At 39.4% G+C, this 21576-nt stretch overlaps 1 protein-coding gene across 5 annotated transcripts in view; it reads left to right on the forward strand.

The window, feature by feature from the left end:
• FHIT (fragile histidine triad diadenosine triphosphatase) overlaps positions 1–21576 on the forward strand; it is a 550770-nt gene that overhangs the window by 408346 nt on the left and 120848 nt on the right. For 3 of the 5 annotated variants that reach the window (XR_003993747.1, XM_030501535.1, XM_030501537.1), the window contains exons 4-5: positions 2908–3053; positions 3937–3966. Coding sequence is in view for 4 of the 5 variants with exons in the window: in XM_030501535.1 (XP_030357395.1) it covers positions 2908–3053; positions 3937–3966 (176 nt within the window). In the remaining variant the exon portion in view is untranslated. The remainder of the gene's footprint in view (positions 1–2907; positions 3054–3936; positions 3967–21576) is intronic. The other 2 variants (XM_030501539.1, XM_030501538.1) reach the window with 1 other exon arrangement.

Here is a 21576-nt window from a genome sequence, read left to right on the forward strand (position 1 = left end):
TTTATCACATTGAAAGACACAAATATGGTTAAAATCTAGTTTGAGTTGTAAATGAGCCTTGGTAATATGAGGAGGAAGTGAAAATCCTTTTTGCAGATCAACATGGTTTATGGGCACGTTGTTTGATATTGCAGGAGTGCTTTGCAGCCCCCCGTGAGCAAAGAGCCTCATGACTCAATAGGGAAACATCCACTGCGCCAACCGGCAAATACTATCTAAGCAGATAAGACAGATAAAATGTGGTAGAAGAGATAGAAAGGTACAGAGACAACTTGCCCAAATGACAGAGCAGATTAGTGACAGAATTAAGAAGAGAAAACAGATGTCCTGTGCTGGTCACAACCAGCACTCTCTCCCTCTGCTATGAGCTATGGAAACAAAAGCTCTCCCAAGCAGCATTTAGCCCATGTTTTTCACAATGCATCACAGTGGCAAGTAGTACGGTGTTAACAGAAGGTTGAAGAAACCATGATTAATGCAAAAACTCATACTTGTGGCTGTGGCCCTGAGCTAGGTAGAGAACAAGCGATTGCTGGTGAGGCATGTGCGAGACTGAGAGGGTGAGAAACTCCTAGGAAGAAATTCTGAAGGAGAAAAGGAAACTTGTCTTAATGTAACCAGCAGTTTTGCTTAGAGGTAAGTGAGGGAAAATTCTTCATTTATAAATGGTTCATTGACCCATGATAATAAAGCAGTGCTGCAGAAGAAGGATAATTATCTACTTAAGTATCAGATGCCCTAAGGGTAAAAGCTTCCCTTCTCTCCTTTTGAAAAATGAACTCGGATTAAGCGAATGTCCTTTTTCCTGTTTTAGTGTTGACATGGATTTCCTTTTTATGAGTAAAATTAATTAGTTTTTCTATTCCTTTATTCCTGGTATGGAAATCAGGTCTGCCAAGCAAGTTTCCAGCTCTTCCCTTGGGCCCTAAGTTCAGCCAATAGCATCCTTCGTGGAAGTGCTTTGTATAGTGTGCTGGGAAGGCACAAATGAATTACAGGAGATTTATTATGCCCAGTAGCTTGCCAAGAGGCACAGCATTTTAGAACTAAACCCCACAAAACTAGGCTTTTTGTCCCCATCCAGGATTGGTTTATTTCCAAGTACCTGCTTTCTAAATACATAATTCTCCTTTCTTAAGCTTTAATATGGTAAGTTGTAACGAGCAAAAAAAGAGAATACTGATGGCATAGCTGATGCTGTGGGGGGCCTGATTTTCACCGCAGATTAACACCCACAGCTGGGGCCAGTCATCTCCTGTTCTGCTGGGAGCTCGCTCAGAGAATCTGCTCCTGCTTTAGCAAATACCCATTACAATCTTGTCTGTCCTCATCTGGACTCTGGAAAATGATCAAAACCTGCCCTTACTTCTTCACTTCCAGAAAATGTCTGAGTTTTTCTGCAATAAGAATTATAAATGTAATGCCTACGATAAACTTGGTGAATGTAAACATGTTGGCTGTCCGTTTGTGGAAATAAATCATAGAATCATAGAATGGCTTGGGTTGGAAAAGACCTTAAGATCATCTAGTTCCGACCCCATCTCTTGCGTGTATTAATCTTTATTCCAAATGTCTCATGCGGTTCTTGAAAATCAGGTTGATGTAACCTTTATGTGAACCTGTGAACTACAGAGCATCTCTGAGTTACCTTTCCGGGAGTATAGAGAATATTCCTGAATAATCGAAGGCTTCAAGATGCAGTAAAAGTAAAGATGAGTAATACAATGGCATGGAACTTAGTTTTCTGGAGTTAGTCCTTTGGACACCTGCCTTAGTACTGAAGAAAGGAAGTTGTTATTTTTCATAGCCTTTGCTCATGAAAGTTCAAGTGGTGTTAAAGGTGATTTTAAAGTCTTTATTCTGCAAACACAATATTGTAAGTCAGAAAAAAAAGTCCTGTCTGCGGGGAATTAAAATGAGAATCAAGTCCCAAGTACCTGCCTGTTGGATTTACACAACCAAAGCTCTGCTATTCTGGACCCTATTAATAATGTTATAAAATTGACTTTCAAGTGAGGAATCGTGGCAATTATTAATTTCTGTGAACGCAGCAGATCAGATGGCTGTGAATAGTGTCTGTGTACTTCCATTGTTTGCTTTATAGCTTCATTTCACTGACTTGTGAAGCGCAGTCACCAAGGTAGAATAAAATCAAAGTGTATTTACAGCGTTGTGAACACTGCGCTTAAAAGGGAATAATCTGAATTATCTTAATGTGTTTCTAAGAACATAATATTTATAACAGGTGAGCATTCCTTCTGAACGGGATGTAGAAATAAGTGATGTGCTATTATCAGCATATGGGCAGCTTTTCACATTTAAGTACCTAAAATTAGACGTGCAAGATCAAGATTTTCAAAAGTACATACCACATATGTGGAAAAGAATTGTAAAACTGCTGTCTCAGATCATACGTGCAAACCCTTCATAAATTCCCTTGGCTTTCCTCCATTTTTAATCACAAAAGGAAATGTCTCAGACTTTCCGAGGTGTTAAATATGAACATCTCCCCATCAAAGTGGTAACGTGGAGTCTGAAAACTTTGATTTCCGTAAGATGTTCCAGTCTTAACACATCACAGGATCAGGGGATGTTTTGGGTTGGGAGGGACCTTAAAGATTATGTCGTTCCAAGCCTCCTGCCGTGAGCAGGGACACCTACTGGACCTTAGTTTAGTTATTTTGCCCATATCTAAGGGATTTGAAGAATCTTCAGAACAAAGCATCTGAGTATCATATGATTCTCTGTATTTAACCTTATACTGTAGTTGCTGTAGCTATAATCCTCAGAGAGAAAGAGTTTAGGCAATTCAAAGGTGATCAGAAGCAGGTACGGGCTGGGGATTGAGACACTTGTCTTTCTGGACCACTCAAACTTGCATTTGTGCCTTGACAATAGCACCTTCAGATGTCCTTGTTTGTCCTCTGCGGCCGGTGGAGCGTTTCCGTGACTTGTGTCCTGAGGAAGTGGCGGATTTGTTTTGTACGGCGCAAAGGGTTGGCAATGTGGTGGAGAAACACTTCTGCAGCACCTCACTCACCATTTCAGTTCAGGTTTGTAAACCAGGCAACTAAAAGAGGTTTAATGGTTTGTTTTATCAAGCTTTCAACCTTCTTCCCTAGCCCAATGACAAAAGGACATTTGAACTTCAATAAATGTGAAATAATCATGATAAAAAAAGCAGCACAATGACTGCATTGCAGTCTGCCCAGATTCACCATTGAATTAAACCTAAAAGGCAAAGCAGCAAAGTGTGAATAATTAGTAACTACAAAACTTTGGAATAAGCCTGCAAACACTCCCAAGTGCAGTGCTTGCTTGTGAGTATTTCAGCAAATACTCTTCCTTCAAAGAAGTCTTTGCAGGATTGACCTAGAGAAGGCAGCCACATCATGCTGTTCATCAGGTAACCCACTGCTTGTGATGGAAATGGGTAGTTCCTCCTCACAGCTATTTATGTGCAGGCAGAGAGATGTAGCCATGTAAATATGTTATCAATTCTGACCTTTCAGTTATTTTTGCTGGGTGTTTTTATGCCAAAAAAAGAGCTCTGTTTAAAGCAAATCGTAAAACTAAGCCTATTTCATTAGAATAAGAATTTAAGTAAGCATTCTTTGATTAAATTCTCACTTACAGGTATGATTTTCTATTCACAGGGATCAGAAATCTATTTCTAACTATTCAAAAATATGATCTGAAAGAATGAAAAATGACAACTGTTGTTTTTTATGGTCTAAGATCTGGTTTCTCACTTTGCCATGGCCTGAGATGGAAAGGTGTCTTGTCCAAAACCTTTGTCTTGAATGGTCCCTAGGAAAATATGCTAAATTAACATACAGTACAATTCAGTGTAAATTATTATTGAGTAAGATTATCTGAATTCTGGTGTGATCATTGTGAGTTCCTCTAACCTGACACTTCTTCCTTTGCTTACAGGATGGTCCCGAAGCCGGACAAACGGTGAAGGTGAGTGCTTATTATGCAGCATACAAATTAAGAGACAATTGTAAGAACTAATAAAAAATCAAAGCTAGTCATCTGCGGACCATTGCTGTATCATTATTTTATCCTTGAGATCAAAAAATCCCAAGTGTACAATAGCTTTAAATACTTTTTATTGAATTTGCACAGGATAATGTTTACAGGTTTTCTTTCTAGACAAGAAGTTCCTATCATAAAAATGTCTCCTCTAAGCTGCTGGGTGTATTTATGCAAGAAAAGCCTTAGAAAAGAGGCATCTGTTTAAGCCTTTTGTTTGTTTTACGGAGAAAATATTGCCCTTCCATTCATAATCTCTTTGTTTGTCTTTTTATTGCCTAATGAGTTGTAGCTAATTATAGGAACAGTTAAACTGAACCACATTATGAAAACATACCTTTTGTCTATGCCTTCTCCCTACATATTCATATCACATTCTTGTTACTGAAGTTCAAACGTAATGGAGCCAGCGAAGCTTAAACACAGATTTTAAGTGTACTTCTGAAAAAAAGATGGGGGGTGGAGGGGAAGAGAAGGATTTATGATTATACTCTCCACTTGAGTAATAACATAGATAACATCCAAGATGGCTCTCCAGCCATGTTTCACTGCCTCATAATGCAAATGCAAATGCATGTGTAGTTAGATTATATGCCTGAACATTAGATAAAGACTATTTTTCACATTTGGAATCAAAGGAAAGTCAAATATGGCTGTGGGTTAGCACTTTGTAAAATCAAATTAGATGTCTCAAAGAAGCTGTTTGGGTTGATTAAGATAACGGAAACAAGCAAATGATGGCGTATAGAAACATTTACTTCTTTCCAGTTTGCTGCATTGACCTTATTTTTCCTGCTCCTTTTTGTTGCCTGCTTTGAATATATAATAGAGAGGTAATAGGGAGAGGGAAAGAAGAAATCAGAAAGTTCCCAAGCTCTGGGAAGCTGAGGAGTGATGTAGGAATGTATTACAATTTACTTCAGTACTGTGACCAAACGGATTCCTCTTTAGAGTGCTTTAGGTGGGGTTCACTGGGAATGCCTTTTGATAGGTGAAATATTAATCATTAAATACTTTCTGAAGTAAGTTTTGTCAATAATACCGGCATGTTTTAATAAGCAGATCACAGGATTTCTTTTACTATCTTGGACAATTGTTTTTTCTGTGTCAAGAAAAGGATACGGGAATGATTATATTAAAATTTTAGAAAATTTCCTAGTACGAATAAGCAAAACTAGATGTAAAAATTCCCATCTTCTGTGATTGTGAACAGTAACAAATGCTTACATAGGTCTTAAAAAGGCAAGAAATTCTGTATCATTTCATATTCCTACTGGAGATAAAGAGTATTAAGGGTTAATCCAATATCCCGCTAAATGGTAGCCACCCTTCGTGCTTCCTTCTCGCACTTTTAATAAGCAATGAGATGAAAATGACCTGGTCTTACAGCTGAGAGCCCCTAGATGCTGTAATAAAGAGTGTTTATTCATAAATCCGAGGTTAACAGTTTGCATTTCTCTACTTTTCTGCATCATTGGACAACACTAATTTATCATCTTCACTTTGGGATGCTTATCATCTAAAAATGCCAACAACTATTCTCTTCAGAGAACTGAGAGCTTTCAAAACTTGAATTGGGGGTGAAATTACTATGATCAAGATCTTCTTTAAATTGAACAATCAGGTGGATACATAAATAGCTGGTTCCATTTAAACTGTTTTAATCAGAAAATTTGAAAACCCGCCTATGCGATTTACATATAATTCACGAACCTTAAATTCAATGTGTCGTGTGTTTCCATATGTGTTTTTCTTCAGGTAGAAGAATGCACAGTAACGCAGCCTTTCCTCTAAGGGAACTTTTAATTCAATTAAAATTTTAATTAGAAGAACATTTTAATAGTAAGAATAGGAATGCATCACAAAAAATATCCAAGGGAGTTTGGGGAGACTGTTTCAGTAGGGTAGGCAAGTGTACATCAGGAACTGACTGGGTGTAGCTATTCTTGCTTTGAATGGGGTCACATACCAGATGGCCTCAGGAATCCTTTACATGTGTTTTGTGATTCTAGATACCTGTATAAATATAGGCTACTGTGTGTGCTATGTAGGAAAAGAATTGCAGGAAGCAGGGGAGGGTACTGGCTGTTAAAGTGGTCAGTGCAAAGCTTTACTACAAAATGGGAAGAGCTATCAGCTAGCTGAAGACAAAAACTGACTGAGGAACTTATGTGAAAAAGATTAGGAAATTCTCTTTCTTTGTCAACCAGGAATGGAAACTCATGTCCAGAAAAATCTTAGACCTCAGTTAGTCTCTCTTTGCTATGGAGGTTCTGAAAATCGTATGTGCAATACATGGACCAGGTCTAAAGGATATTGCCCTTTCAGTATGATTTTGGATATTAATCAGTGGTGAGATTGTCTGCCCATGTTACGTGTTCATTGTGCTGGTGTGGGCAGGTTGCAGTCCCATGTATCATGTACTGCAATGTCAGGATACTTTAAAGCCTCTTGGGCTAAAACCTTTCTAGTTACCTGATGGGAAGCTGTTTATACTCTAACATGTAGCTCTGATATTGCTGTACTCTGTTCCTTGTGGATACTGTCCTACTTTGAATCTAAGCTAGCAGGGCCTGCAGGACTGTGTTCTAGGGAAGCTTATGGTCCTTTCAAGTTCCCCCATTATTGCAGTCTGTGTGTTTGCATTGGATGGGTCCTCGGAAGAAATTATACCTGACCCTTAGCTCACCAATACTTCAGAAGTGTAGCTGGGTCTTCTCTTACCCTTTAGCAGCTGGAAATAGACATTTTCTAGCAAATTCTGAACTATGTCCCAGGTCTCAGCCCATAAAATAATACAATATATTCCTTCATAATCTTTTTCATCGCTGTCCTCAGATTGTGTCTATTCCAGCCTTGTCACGTATTTATGAGAGGGCCAATGTCCCTCTCCAAAGGTGGTCACAGACTTGCACACTTTGTGTTTTACAGGAAGAGATTTCACAAACTTATAACAGAGAACCCAAGTGTCTCTGAGCAGTGTGTCAGCAAGCATAACCATCTTCCAGCATTAAAGACATTTTGAATACTTATTTCTTGTTACTTGAGAAATGAAGGAAATTAGGTCCTCTCTTAAAGAATATTTATCTCTGCAATTTTCAGCTCTGTTTTTCTGGGTGAACACAAAACCCATGGTGTCCTTGTGCCAGGAATGGAGGGTGAGAGTTTAGTGCTGATTCTGTTTGAGAAAGCCTTAAATATCCAGGCAATTTCATGGATCAGGGAAATCAGCTCTGCATCTTAATGCAGGGCTCTTATTACTATGTCAAGCGAGTGACGTTTCAAGATTTCCCTGGTATATTTTATAGCCTTCTTTTCAACATCAAGTCAGCAAATGCTCTAGCTGCCTTGGTGGATGTATAGCATAGCACAGAATAAACTCTCAGGTTTACCTTTTATATGAGATTCAATCACAAGAAACTCCGTGTACTCTGTACTCTGTAAAGGCTAAACAAATCAAGCTGGCAGGAGCATGATGCAGCTAATTTATCTGTAGAGACAAGATAATATGGCACAGCAAGCGTCCGTTGCACAAACACACATGAACACATACTCTATTCTGCAGCAGTGTCGAAGTCTCCAGCAGCTCAGCACCTCCGCTGTTATCCATGAGTAAGTAAGTACCTGTTTGCCAACTACAGGTTCACCTAAATAAATGAGGAAGCGAGGCTGATGGTGGCAGTGTGGGTATACATGCAGAAATTGTATTTTATGTCACACATTCCACTAATTATTTTACACTGAGAAGATTGTCTCACGATTAGTTTTTGATGTACGTGTTTTTCTTTCCCAGATGGTTTTTTAATGCTGTGTTAAATCAATCCACCTGGCTTGGATTCTTGAGAAATCTTAACCTGAACTGTGGAGTCCAGGGTTTATTTAAGCCCACAGAAAGAGCAGATTGCTCTTTCATACTATTTGTCTACTTATCTCTGGACCTGAAGTACTGGACTTCAGGTTTGAATCTTTAAATTTGATCAGATCGCATTGCAGGCTCATTGCATCAGAAGGATTAAATTCAGTAACTGCAATACTTTTGATGGCTCAGCCTTCTTTCCCTGCACACTGGCAGATGTGAGTCCTTGTTTAATGGAGTATTGAAAGCCACCTTTGGCTCTCTTAAAAAAACAAAAAAAGGTGGTGTTTGAGAAATGCAAAGATTTTTCTTACCTCTACACAAATATAAAAATTCATGTAGAAAAAACATGGGAGAAAGAAGCAAGTTCTTGAAAACCAGATTGTACTGAAACATGGGAACAAATGGTCTTGTTTGCTTTACTCTTAAGAACCATGATTCTCTCGAAAGCTTGAAGGATGCCCAAAAATGATTTGATGAAATTAAATTACAGCAGTCTCTGTGAATTGCTTTGAGAACCACACTAATAGTATTTGCTTGGAGAATATGCAATATTGCAGATAGGTAATTGGTGCAGCAAATTCAGTAGTCTCAGGGCTGTTAAGTCTCATAATTTTCTTCCTATTTCTGTACTTAGATTGGGGTGGGTTTTGATGGGATGTCAGCGCGTATATTTTCAAAGCCAGGATTGTGCTGCCCCTGTAGAGAGATGGGGAAGCAGCAGGGAAATCCGTACAGTTTGTCTCCCCCTTCCTTAAAGCCTTTTGCTAACTCTTTGTTTTCTACTCACTGTACATAATAATTCTTGCCCTTTTCTTCAGGACTCTTTTCAAATTCTGCCTTATGTTGGTCTAATTCCCCTTTCAGTCCTTTGGCCAGACCTGTGTTTTCTATGATGAAATTAATAGCATAGCCCCAGAGGCCCAGTTTCCTCTTTGCTTTGTCAGGTCCTGTTCATTACATGTAACATTTAGTTTCTGATTGAACTGTAAGCGTTCCAGGCAATGCGTCATATTGCTTTTTGGTTTGCTATGCTTATAGTTCAAATAGACACCGGTAGATCTGTAACCCCTCCTTTAATACAAATAATAATATACAGGATCTAGAATGAAAACGGTTCCTAAGGCCCTCATTATTGTGCAGACCAGTTTCTGTGCTTAAACCATAAGTAAGAGGCGTCTGCATCCAGTATACATCCATGTAGGGTTACAGAAGTTTTTTGAAGATTGAAGGAGATGGAAGAAAATTGGGAATGTGGAAACAGCCTGGTGATTGATGGACATGACACCATCCTCACTGAGAATACCGAAGGCTCCAAGGCACTGATAAATTGAAATGATGACCTGGATAATGAAGTCTGATCTAGAAATATTGGGTTGTGAAGTTCCCTGCAGGGATGGGGACAGAAACTTTTGAAAGATTCCCTTTAGCAGTGAATTATGATGGTTCTGAATCTGGATGATTTTGAATTTCCAGTGGTGAATGTCATGACCTGCTGTACCCCTGACTTGTAAAGTAATATCATTCCTTGACCGTGGACAAACACAGAATAGCATGTATGAATTAGAACGCAAAGAAAAAAACCAAAACAGAATTAAAAATGTGCAACTATAAATGAGGAAAGTAAAAGAAATGGTAATGAGAAGAGAGATCTTACTCTTCCGTGCTAGCAATTCTACCCTTCTTTCCTGCCATATGGATTTGTCAGATGAATAGTCTTTTGGTAGCTTAATTCCAAAAATACCCCCAGAGCTAGTCAGAGTTATTGACCCTAAGTTAAGCTATAATAAGTAAGTAAGTGGGCTCAAATGCTTGTTTAAACTGCCTTAGTATACAGATATTAAAAGCCATGCAGCTCTTTTGGGCACATCCAGCACCTCGCTCTTCCCTTGCTGGGCACAATCCCCTTCAGCAGCAACCTGCAGAGTGCTGGCTGCTGGCTTTTTTGTTCTCCCAAAGGTGAATAGGCGAGAGCTAAACTGGAGATAACGCGTGCAGACCTGCAAAGGTACTTGCATGTGCGTGACACGAAGGTGTGTGCACTTTCAGGAATGCCCCTGGGAGCATGGCTGTGCCTGTCCCTGTCCCCAGCAGCCACGTCATGTGTCAGCAGAGGCCTGAGGGGCTGTGCCAGCAGCTAGTCCAAGTGGCAAGTGAGCAGTCACCCCATGGCGCTGGGATCACAGTGAGCTGACTGATTACTGCAGCGAAGGGTTAAACACTGCCAGGGCCCCCCACACTCTGTCCTTCTGTGCAGCTCCTGCTTTGGCAAAAGCACTTTAAATATACTTTTTTTTTTGCTTGGTATGTGTTTAGGTATTTACAGTTTTCGTGACAGAAGAATCTTGAACAAATCAGTCATTCCGAAAGGTTTATTTGGGAGGTAAAAAGCTCTCCAATTTTTCTCTTTTTTGCTATAAACAGGGTTACATTTCAAGATGAGAAAGTATTTCTAGCAGGAAGGTGGAAAAATTCTCCTCTGAAAATGTTGGAACAGGGTATTTTGATGACAAAATCTGCTTAGAAATACTTTCCGGTTTACTGAACTGGCACCTTGTGACAGAAAACTCCCCAACAATATGGGGAGGGGCATTGAGAAATCCATGAATTGCTCTAAGTGCTGCTCTTCATTTGCCCCACAATGACTGAGATTAGGATCAAAAATCCTATGTTTTAATTAGTAAGCATCTTTCACTCCTTTGTTCCCATGTTACAGCAATATGCTTTGCATTTAAATCATTCTCTGTCTCAGCGTATGTACAATCAATCAAATGCCACTCTTGAGTACAGGTCCCACAAATACCCTTTTGTACTGTAAATGTAAAACCTCTAGAAATCCCAGACAATGCATGAGGTCTAAAATCATTAACAGCACAGTCAAGGCTCTCAGATTAATTTTTGTGTGGTTAGTGTATGAATTTCTTTCCAGGCTCCATCTCATCCATAATACTTTTTCTCTTTGTCAAGCTCATATCCTATAAACCTCTTCCTGTAACAGGGAATGCTTACTTTGTGGTTTTTGGGTTTGTGTTTGGGTTTTGTTTTGTTACAAAACATTGCTTTCAGCTAGAGTGTAACTCACCAAGAAATGTGCGAAAGCAGTCGTGTTGAATTCAGATGTGTAACTTGATGCTGTTCTGTGTTTTGTAGTAGGTGTTGTTTATTAAACAAGTGTTGCAAAGCTAGATTTCTGTTTATTAGGTTTCTGACTAACTCTTTCTAAACATCATTACAATCATAGAATCAGAGAATAGTTAGGGTTTGTAACAGAACGTTTTGTGCCAGTGCTCTGACCTCCTGTGATTTTGCACATTTGCCTTTGCATTCTTATCTACCAGATACTGCTTTTGCTTCCTCCAAGGATCACCATAAAATTATTCCTACACAGACCACAGATTAGAAGGGGGATGTCAAAGGGTCATGTGCAATTCATGCCAATGGGTGCTTTCCATAAGCAGGCATTTACCCGCACTTAAACTGGTTTGTGGTTGAGTTTATTGGGTGTTCCTGTGCAAAGGAATTTTCAGTCGACTGATGTGTGTTAGACTTTGTGGCCTCAGCTGTTTGGCTGGATGCTGTGACATCCCAAGTCTCCCAAGGAAGGGCAGAATCACAGTATTTTGCTGGTGTTAATGACCCAGTTTCAGCCAAAGAGAACCCATTTATTAAAGTCCTGACTACCTTATCAGAGCAGGAATAAAGAAAATGTTAAATTGGCTCCATACTCCTTTTCCCCTTAGTCACCTCCCCTTCAGAAAATGAAAGAGCTGTCAACTTAAAGCTGTCCCTGCAGCTCCCCAGAGAGCCTGCACAGCTTGAACGAGTTTGTTGCTTAAAAAGTCAGTAGGGAAACAAAGTTTATATAATGTTTTTACATGTGATAGCAAGGGAATGGAGGCCTTTCCTAGCACTGTGTTCGTTTATCACATGAAAGAGTAGGTGGTTACACTGTCCTGTAACCTATTGATATTCTAAGCACATCTGAAATATATCTGTTCTAGTTTGGATATTTTAGTCTGTTCTGGCAGCACCATGTTAGCCTATGTAGGACTTTCAGAGAAGGAAAAGCCTCTGCTTGAAATGATTTAGAAATGGAGAACTAAGGTTAAAATAATAGAATAAAACTTGGTCAGCAAGCTCCAGACAGGATCACAGGGTGAAGAGTATGTAATATTTTTACTGTTTAAAAAAAAACCCAACCAAACCAAAACTCAATCATTCTGGATGCTGTGGTGGTTTTGTATCACGCTTATGGCAAGGCAGGCTGAACAAGCCAAGAGCTTCCTGCAAAACAAAGCCAAACCCCTTTCTCAAGCCTTGTTTTCCCCATCCCTCCTGAAAGCTGCTTGGGTACTCTCTGGCAAGACCACTCATACACAGGGTTACTGCTCATTCTGTAAAGCTAAACTGTAGTTTGAAAGGATTTGAAATATGCCTTTAAAATCCAGCCTCTGGGAGCTTTATCAAATAGCCCTTCCTCATTTGTGGTATGAGAAGCTCATACAGGCTGATGATGGAAATATCGCTGGAATAGCAGTTTCTGAGGTTGAAGAACAGATTCCAGTGCACCTCATGTGTGGTGTGCACCATTTCATATTTTCCTTTTACTTGCTTGTTGTGAATAGAGTAAAAACCTGAAGCTTATGCAGTGCTGCTCACGTGGTGACTCCACCAGACAGTATCTCAGCTAGTTGTGTGTTTCAGAGGTTTATGCTCCACACTGGGGTTGATAATAGTTTGTCCTTTAGAGGCAGCACAGGGTCGCGGGGCACTGTCCTGCTCTGGGTATGCCAGGAGAGCTCACCTATATCTGTGACATTTTGTTGTTCTGAGTTCTACAGTTGCACCATGTCTTGCTTCTGTCCTGAGCTTTTTCTCTCTCCCACCCCTCTCCCATGACCTGGGGCTTGGCTTTGTGCAGAGTGCAGAGGGGATCCTTCGCTATGGCAATTCCAAGGAGAAGGGGCAGCATGCCCAAGTGGAGAACCCTGAGAAACCAGTCAGTTTTTCATCGTGGATGAAACCCATTGAGGTTATGTCTGTGTGGATGGATGCAAATAGTCTGCATTTGATAGCATGGGCTTGGGCTAAGGCTGCCTCTGCTTCTGGGCTGGGAGTGACTAAATAGATTTGTTTCTGCCTGTACTTGTGTGCAAGGACCAGTGCTAAGTGTGGTGTGTCTATGCACATGTCTCCTCTAAATAAATCCTCCTGTGCCCTTCAGAGCAAGGCTTTGCAGCCAGAAGCAGGGGAAATCTGTAGCCTGTGGTAATGGCAGAAGATGAGAAAGACATCCTGTGTTCACTAGATTGCTCAGGTCTTTGGAAGGAGAAAAATGGTTTCTCCTTTTGTAATTTCCTAGATTATTATCTCTGAAAAATCAAACCATTTTATTTTCTTTTCCATTTATACTTTTTGTGAGTTACTTCCTTCATTGCTACCGTGAAAATCTTCATTTCATGTTGTCTGCCTGGCATCACTGATCCAAATTCTCTCAGTGAGAGGCTGGAAGAAAATAAACTAGACCAGATGGAAAGTGTTCATGTGAATGATTGTCTCGATCTTGTTTTTAAAGATGTTAATATTTGAAATGCCGAATCCCTTTATCTGATTTAAAAAATGTCGTATTTCTCTGTCTGATTTCAAGTCAAGTTTTTAGTATTTGAGATATATAGAGTATAGAGATAATGCCCAAAGGTAGCACTTTGTTTCTCTTCTTTTTTATGGATCTGTGAATGAGCTTTATTAGTTCTCTATTGAGAAGGTATAGAAAAGCCAGTAATACTACGGTGTTTTCTTATCTGGCCTTCCAGCACATCTCAGCTGGAAAGGAGTTATCATTAGGGGGTGGTTGGTCTGCCCAGATTGAGGAGTCATTCAGCTCATACTGTATTTAATGGGTATTTTTTTCTGCAAATAAGTCATGTCTGAACTCAACAAAAGCTGTTCTTTCAGCTGTGGCCTTTTGGTGAGGCCACCCTGAGCTGCATTTGGAATTATGATCTAGCAGAGTATGAATCTGTAACCTGTCTCGGGTTCTCCCATGCAAGTAGAACAACCTTGATGTCTGGGGCTAGATTATTCTCTGGTATAAATGGTTCAGTTCACTTGTGAAAACATGTGGACTGAGTCAATGGAGCTTTTGCTATTTCTATATAAACATTTTTGACCCTACTTGTGTAAGCAACTCTTTGATTCCTAAAGTTTATCATTAAACCCTGCAATTATTAGTCATATATGTAAATCTAGTAATACTGAATGCAAAATAGAATGGTTGAGAAACCTATGAAGCATAATTTTGTATATTGTTTTAAATCTTTAAATATCTTCCACTTCACCTGAAGGAGTTCACTGGTATAGTAACTATCAAGTAAAAAAAAGAAGGAAGGGAAAAAATATCAGGATTTATTAGGTTCTTATAAACTCCCCTCAGTGCATATACATTTAGTATCTTTCATGAACATTAATGAGAATTATGCAGGCATCCTGGGGAGAATAGGCCTTGTTGGTTTATTTCTTTTCCTTGTTTTCAGCATTAAATCTTGTCCTGCAGTTAGTTCTATAGGGCATACATGCATTCCTGCTGCTCGGTTATTTGTTCTACGTAATATATAGAGTTTGAGCACCTCCTTTTGCATAGTGAAGGTAGAAAGTTCACAGACTTTGTGGACACACGTAAAAACAAGGGCTACATAAATTAATGAATTAATATATGGCTATTGATTACCAGTAGAGCCTAATTAAATAATAAATTTTCCCCCACACAATTACTTGTTTCATGTTATTAAATGATCAAATCCATAACTAGTTTGGAAGCTCAGCCTCCTAGAATTAAATAAGGTGCTCAAGAGAGCAAAGTTGTGTTTTAGAGCAATAGGGACAGAGGCAGGGCCTGGTTACATGGATTTATGATTTAATTTTCTGTGTAACCTAATTTAGTGTAACTATTGAGTTTCTTAAAAAAAAAATGAACTTTGATTAGATTTTGTTGACAAAAATAAATGCAAAATATAGGATGGTTTATTCATTATCGTGGTAGCATATTGAGAGAAGTGACTCATGAGTATTTCTGTACCTGAAGGGAACTTTTCTCCTCATTCCCTCTGCTTTTAGCTGTATTCCACAGCAGTCAGTCATCCTCCAAGTGCCATCTAAGTGTGGTGCGTTACAAAGATCCAAAATGCAGAGGATACAGAACTCAGTTCTGTGGAAAACTGAATTCATTTTGTATGAATAACAGCTTCATCATTCCTCATTTCTGAGGCAGACATCAACATTTCATAGAGAGCATTAAGTATGTGAAGGTCCTGGGAAAAAAGGCACGTTGGAGAAATAAAGTAAGCAAATAAAGCTCCTCAGTTTGACACACTTTCACTTAATTGGGAGTTTTAAGAGCAGATCGTGAGAGCAGGAAATGAGTCTTTCAGCTAATTCCCTTCTGCATGAAAAATGCTGCATGCCAAAACACTGCTGTCCTGGGTGAGAAAACAGCCTGGGTGGAATTCCACAGTGCTGTGCCACAGCAGCGCCCTGATGGCATCTGTGGCTCAGGTCTTGCCTACCTGGCTGGCTCTACAATTACCAGCAGATTGCAGGATGAGCAATGCCTCTCTTTTATTTGCAGTTAGGGCTGTGTTTTGCTTGCAGTCACTGTGCTTGGCTGGCAGCAGAGTGAAGCAGGGAGACAAGATTGTTTGTTCTGCTGTAGGAAGCACTGAGCCTACCTGCACAGGAGTCTGCACATCTGTATGGAGCTGGGCATGCCTTTAGCTGCTGTTGTGCAGGGGAACATGCTATTGCTGAAGTAGTTCACCACGACTAGGCTAGTGGTAGGTTTTAGTAGAGCATATTGCCTTGGGTGGAGCATTACTCTAGGTTGGTTTTATTTGATGGAGCATCTTTGTGCGATGCCCTGAAGACGTATGCTTGCAGTTACAAATCCTGGCCTTCGCTGGCCTGAAGCCAAGCTGCTGCTTTTGTGGTGCAGAGCTAGCCAAGCCCTTGCTGTGATGACTGCGTGCCAGAGGGTGCCGTTCACTGCCAGCAGAGAACAGCCCTGGCAGAGAGGGGTTGCCATTCAGAGATACATGGCTTCACTCAAAACTGTATGAGCTTAGTGTAGGGATTCAGCACTCTGGGGGTTTGGAACTAGTTGTACATTAGAAGACCCGAGGTTGTCCTTTCCTGAGAACTGGAAGGGTTTCCTTTGCTTGTTCGTCACATAAAATGTATGGACCCAGTTTTTACACGCACATACACCCCCTTCAGTTCTATTTTCTTATGATTCTCATGTTGAATTTCCATATGAATCTTTCTAAGTGGTTATATAAGCAAAAAAGTTGTTCTGTACTTGCCTGCCTCGTTGACTCTATAATCAGCAGCAGATTGCAATGAATGACATCCTGTTCCTTAATGGTTAGGGCTGTGATTTGCTTACGTTGGGTTGACCTGACCTCAGCAGGTCTGGGCTGGCAAACAGATGTCAGCTCTGTTCAGCAGATTATCTTCTGGTCAGCCCAGTAAAACAGGATGTGTGTGTATAGTAGTGAAAGGCAGAATATTTACAGCAACCACTGAGTGGAACATGCAAACAAATTGCAATAAGCAGGCAAAGCCAGGTTGCAAACCCTACTGGGAAATGATAAATTGCAGTTAAATGTTATATTTATCCCGTGACATTCAGGACTAAAACTTTCCTAAATTTTGCTGAAAACTTAAAAAGTAATGGTGAGAGGTAATAAAATTTAATAAATTAGCCACAGAGTAAGGGAAAAAATGAGAACGCACCAGAAAATTAATATTTCTCTTTTACCAGAATGTAACAGGCTTTGTTAAAAAGTGTCTGAAAGTGAAGAAGAGTTTGTTAGACAAATTATAATTTTAATTGCAGACGTAATTGATTATACTCAGCACGCTCATTAGGTTAAGGGAGAATACGAGTAAACTCTCAAGGTCATTACAGTAATAGATATTGTAGGCATGTAATTTGTGATGAGCTGGTTTGTGAGCATCTAATTGCTCATTCATGGCAATGTGTCTGGCACTTTTACTCCCCAAACACCTCTTTGTCCAATTTATTTAACACCCCTTAATATTCCAGGGTCAAATTTACTACAGAAGGCATCAAGCAGTGAATTTTTCAACCTCCAAATTATTACACCACTTCACCCTTTTTTTTGTGCCTCAAAGGCAGAGCCTGCATTACTAAAAATCAGTGGTCTGGCACTAAGCAGGATACACCGCAAATAGAAATCCTCACCCACAGAGACAAGCTAGAATTTCTCATGGAAAACAGCTGTACCCTGCCCTCCCCAGTGGCAGTCCTACATTGAAGTAGGATGCCGAAAGAGATGTTCTCTTTAAAAAATGCACTAATTAATCAGAACTTTGTCTTCGTATTGTTCCTTGGAAGAACACACAATAATAGTGTTTTGTTAACGCTTTCATTATGATTTCATTTCAAGACGTTGACAGAAAGCCGTTAATATTAGCTGTTTCTTTGGCTGAAAATCAATTGGAATATCACTTATCAGTTCTTAAAACCAGACAAAATAGAAAAGACCACTTACAATGTATATCAACTAAATGTAACAACTATACTTCACTGTGATATAATATTTTATATTCTTAGGTCTCAGGGAATGAATTACTGTCCTCGTTACTGAAATGCAGATAGTTGAAGTCTTTTGTCCAGGGCAAGGCAACAGCATAAGGGTGTCTCTGGGAACGGGAGCCAGGCAACCTACACTGTCGGTCAAACTCATTTTCTACCTCATCTCTTCAGTCATCCATCTCAACCCAGAATCAGACTGTTCTGATTTATTGATCAGTACCGTCGCATTATGTAGCATTGCAGAGTGGTGGTTGAGGTAAGACAACCAAAGACATTCCCATTAGATGGAGAAGTTGGATTCAGTCTGCAGTGTAAGGGGAAAATGTAACTTTTCATTCAAATACTTTTTGACTTGTATTCCAGGAATCAAGGATTTCGGGTTTTGTTTCGGATTTGCTTTTTTCTCTTTTAAATAAGATGGCTCTCAGAGCAGCATAGCTTTCTTTTATAATAATTTCGTTATTTCCAACATGTTATTTTCACTTGACGTGACATAGTCCATAATTATCTATTGCTTGTTGCTGAGGAATGCAATAGATACAGCTATAGATATTTAATTATATACAGAATGAATTCCAATATGATTTCATAGCCATTCTTTGTTGATTTTTTTGGAAGATTCAAAGGTTTGAATTCCCTTTTTGAAAAATAATTCTGTGTAGAAATGTTGTTTTCTGTCTACTGGTTCTGCTCTAATCTTAGTCCTTCATACTATAGTTTTGCTTTTTATAGGATTGTCCATAATGATATATATTCACTAAACCTCTCCTTTGCAATGTAGAAATTACTGTGTTGACTGACTGACTGTCTGATTGTTATTGCCAAAAAAATCCCTGTGCTTACCAATATATATCAATCCCTATAACTACCTTGTAGATTGACCTGCTGAAAAAAATTGTTATGCAAACACACTGCCATCTGTTGTGTAGTTATTCTTCAGTAATAGAACATAAACTGGGAATATGTCAAAGTAATTTAGTAAGTTGACAAATGTAAAATGAGACTTGGTAAATATAGTGTGTTATGCTGAGTTTTATTAATCATTGTCATCTGCAAGAATATAGTAGCTATACCAGTCGTTTCAAAGTCCGTCTTGTTTTGTTTCATCCATCAAATGCTGATGTCAGAGCTAGTTATGAGGAACGTGATGTGAATTAGAATAATATTTAATTTTTAAATAAGGATTTAAACAATTCTGTGGTTGATTCAAATCCCACTACAAATTCTGGGAAGAAATAAGCAATTTATAAGGATGCTGGTAAGTCCTAAACATCTTCATTTAATGTGTTCAGAGTAGCGAACACATTATATTGGTATATATCTATATTGGTAGTTGTGCTACCTGTTCAAGAAAGTATATGTGGAGTTGTCATTCACTTTAGAAGTGGAGCTGATGGTACCCAAATAAACCAAGGACCTTCCTGAAGTAGGTGCTTTACTTTTTTAAGTAGAGTATTACAATGAAAAAAGATTATTAGTTGGATTCTTGTTCTATAAGTGCAGTTCTTATAATGGTGTTTAGATATCCTGGTAATTAATGAAGTGGTTTCAAATGCAGCATTTCCCAGTATCCGATCTCTTTGCTAATTTCCATTTTTTTCATTAAGAAAAGATAAATTGTATCCAATTATTGAAAATTATGTGGGTCATTATCATGAATGAAACAGCAATTAACTCAGCTTTCATGAAGAAAGAGGAGGTTATCTTGTCATAATGTAGGTGTTAGTGTGCCTTGCTTCGCTGGCAGTTCTGCCTTCAGGCCAAGATTGTATCAGGGTCAAGTCCTACATCAGACTGAAGAACTGTGTTTGACTAGGATGTGCTAAGAGACTTTAAAGTGCCCTCAAGAACTGGAGTCTGAATCACACTGGTCACAGTCCAAGTGTGTGTTCCCTGTCTCATAGCAGTTTTTATGTAAACAATCAGCAGGGGATATCCCTTTTGTCCTAAGCAGAGATTCCCCTTTCCCATGGAGAACAAGCACAAGCCCTGGCAGCTGGTGCTGTGTCACTGTAGAGTGAACATGGAGTGATCTATTCCCCTACACCAGCAGCTTCCCAAAATGCTGTGGGATCCAGAGCCAGCATCTCTTGTCTGAGGTTGTGCACAAAGACCCAGGTTTTGTCCCAAAGGCCTGATAATTCCACTGCAGATGAGAGGTGGCAGAGTGGTGAGAGAGCCATGCTCAATCCTAACCATCCTGCTGCTGGGAGTCATTCCGGGCATCTCTTCCCTCCTTGTGCTAGCTGCTTGACAGGGCAGTGGGCAGCAGCAGGGGAAGCCTCTGCTTTGCAAAAGAGGTGAATTTGAGAGAATTGAAGACTATGGGGACAACGTTATTTAACTGCTTACATTGCTCAAAATGCTGTACCTGAGGAAACGTAAAGAAACTAAATTTATTCTAATTTCTATCCAGATTTAATAAACTAATCTTACCCCCTAGCTTACATTAAACTACATTACAGTTTTCATATTAGTTTCACCTTAGATTTCACTCTGATTATTACAGGCTTGGCTGCAATCACTGGTAATTAGAGCTTCACATCCCTTTCCAGAATTACATAATGTGAAGTGTTTTGCACTTTACACTTCTTTCTATTTGTTTTTCACATCCACTTGAACGTACTAATATGCATTAACATGCAAATAATTATCATCAAGATTTGATATCCATAGAGAACAAATGCTAATACAGTTAAAACATCAAAAATGAAAGAGGCTTTTAATTCAAAAAAGAAAAGAAGATCAAAAATATTAGCTTTTTATATAAAAAGCATTTGCAATGATTATAAATTCTATTGAGCTTGCAGAAATCTTGAGCTTTGCATTTGCAATATCTCTCATTAATGTTTAGCCTCAAGAAAGAGTTTATAATAAAGGGACTTATGCAGACAACAGATAAATAGAAATGATACAGCCAAGAGGGCTGAAGAGCCCTGGGTCTGTTTGTTGTCATTCTACCATGCTGATTTCCATCAGAGGTACTGAATATGCTAAGAGTTATGTAGAAGACAAAGTGAAATGCAATATGCATTGATAACAGCTAAGGCTCGAATGCCAGGAAATTATTTTCTTTTGATTTTCCTCTAAGTTTCTTTTTCTTGTTATTACTTCCTGTGGGATGGAAGAAGTTAGCCCTGATCCTGCAAAGTCAGCTGGTTGGCTGAAACCTGCGGATCTCAGTGGAATATTAGTCGGGAGAAATCTAATGTGCCATAAAACACAGGTCAGTGTGGGTAATCTAGTGTTCCCTGCTGGTTTGAAAGCTGTATCTCCTGTGGGTTGGAAGGGAATTTTATCTGTGTGGACACTTTGTGCCACGTGGCTTTGCTGCTGCTTTGCACTGGTATCCGGGTCCCTCCATGTGTGACTGGGACGTTAATGTGTCAGAGGCATCTAAGCAAATCATCTTTGTTTCTAGCAAGCAGGCTGAGCTGAGCGGTTTGCTCTAAGATGGTGAAGCCCCTCACTTGCTGCAAGCAGAAATGTAATTTAGAGTAATTTATACTGGGTGGAAGACACTGCATCAATAATGAGGCTGGGAAGGGAGGAGGCTCAAGACACAATGAAGAGGGGCACATGTTTGAGGTTAGGTTGGAATGACTGGCATGCTCTTGTCTACAAGTTGGCTTGGATGTGGCACAAGCTCAGCAGGGAACAGAGGAGATAGAGCTGTGGTATTTGAGCAAGGCGTGCCACCATTTGAAGCCAAATCCTTAAGTGGGCAGGCCTGGGATGATGGGACTTGGAGATGCTCTGTGCATCTGAGTTGAATATTCATCCCTAGAATAAAGCCTGCTAAAAGCAGTCCTCAAATGAAAAATGGAAATGCACCAAATGTAAGAGCAATATCAGCACTTGGTTTTCACAGTGTTTGCAATAAATGCTTTCAGTGTTCTGAAGCTAAACTAGGGGAGGGTTTTTTCTAAATAGATTCTGGGTTTTTGTAGCCTAGTCAATAAATGCCAGTAACCTTAATCTCTTTCCCTAAGCACCATTATATTTTATGAATTTTTCATAGAAATTAATCACTGAAATATTTAAGTCTTAATTAATTCATTACGCCAGA

This window comes from Strigops habroptila, chromosome 11 (assembly GCF_004027225.2).
Source record: "Strigops habroptila isolate Jane chromosome 11, bStrHab1.2.pri, whole genome shotgun sequence".
NCBI classification, from domain to species: Eukaryota; Metazoa; Chordata; class Aves; order Psittaciformes; family Psittacidae; genus Strigops; species Strigops habroptila.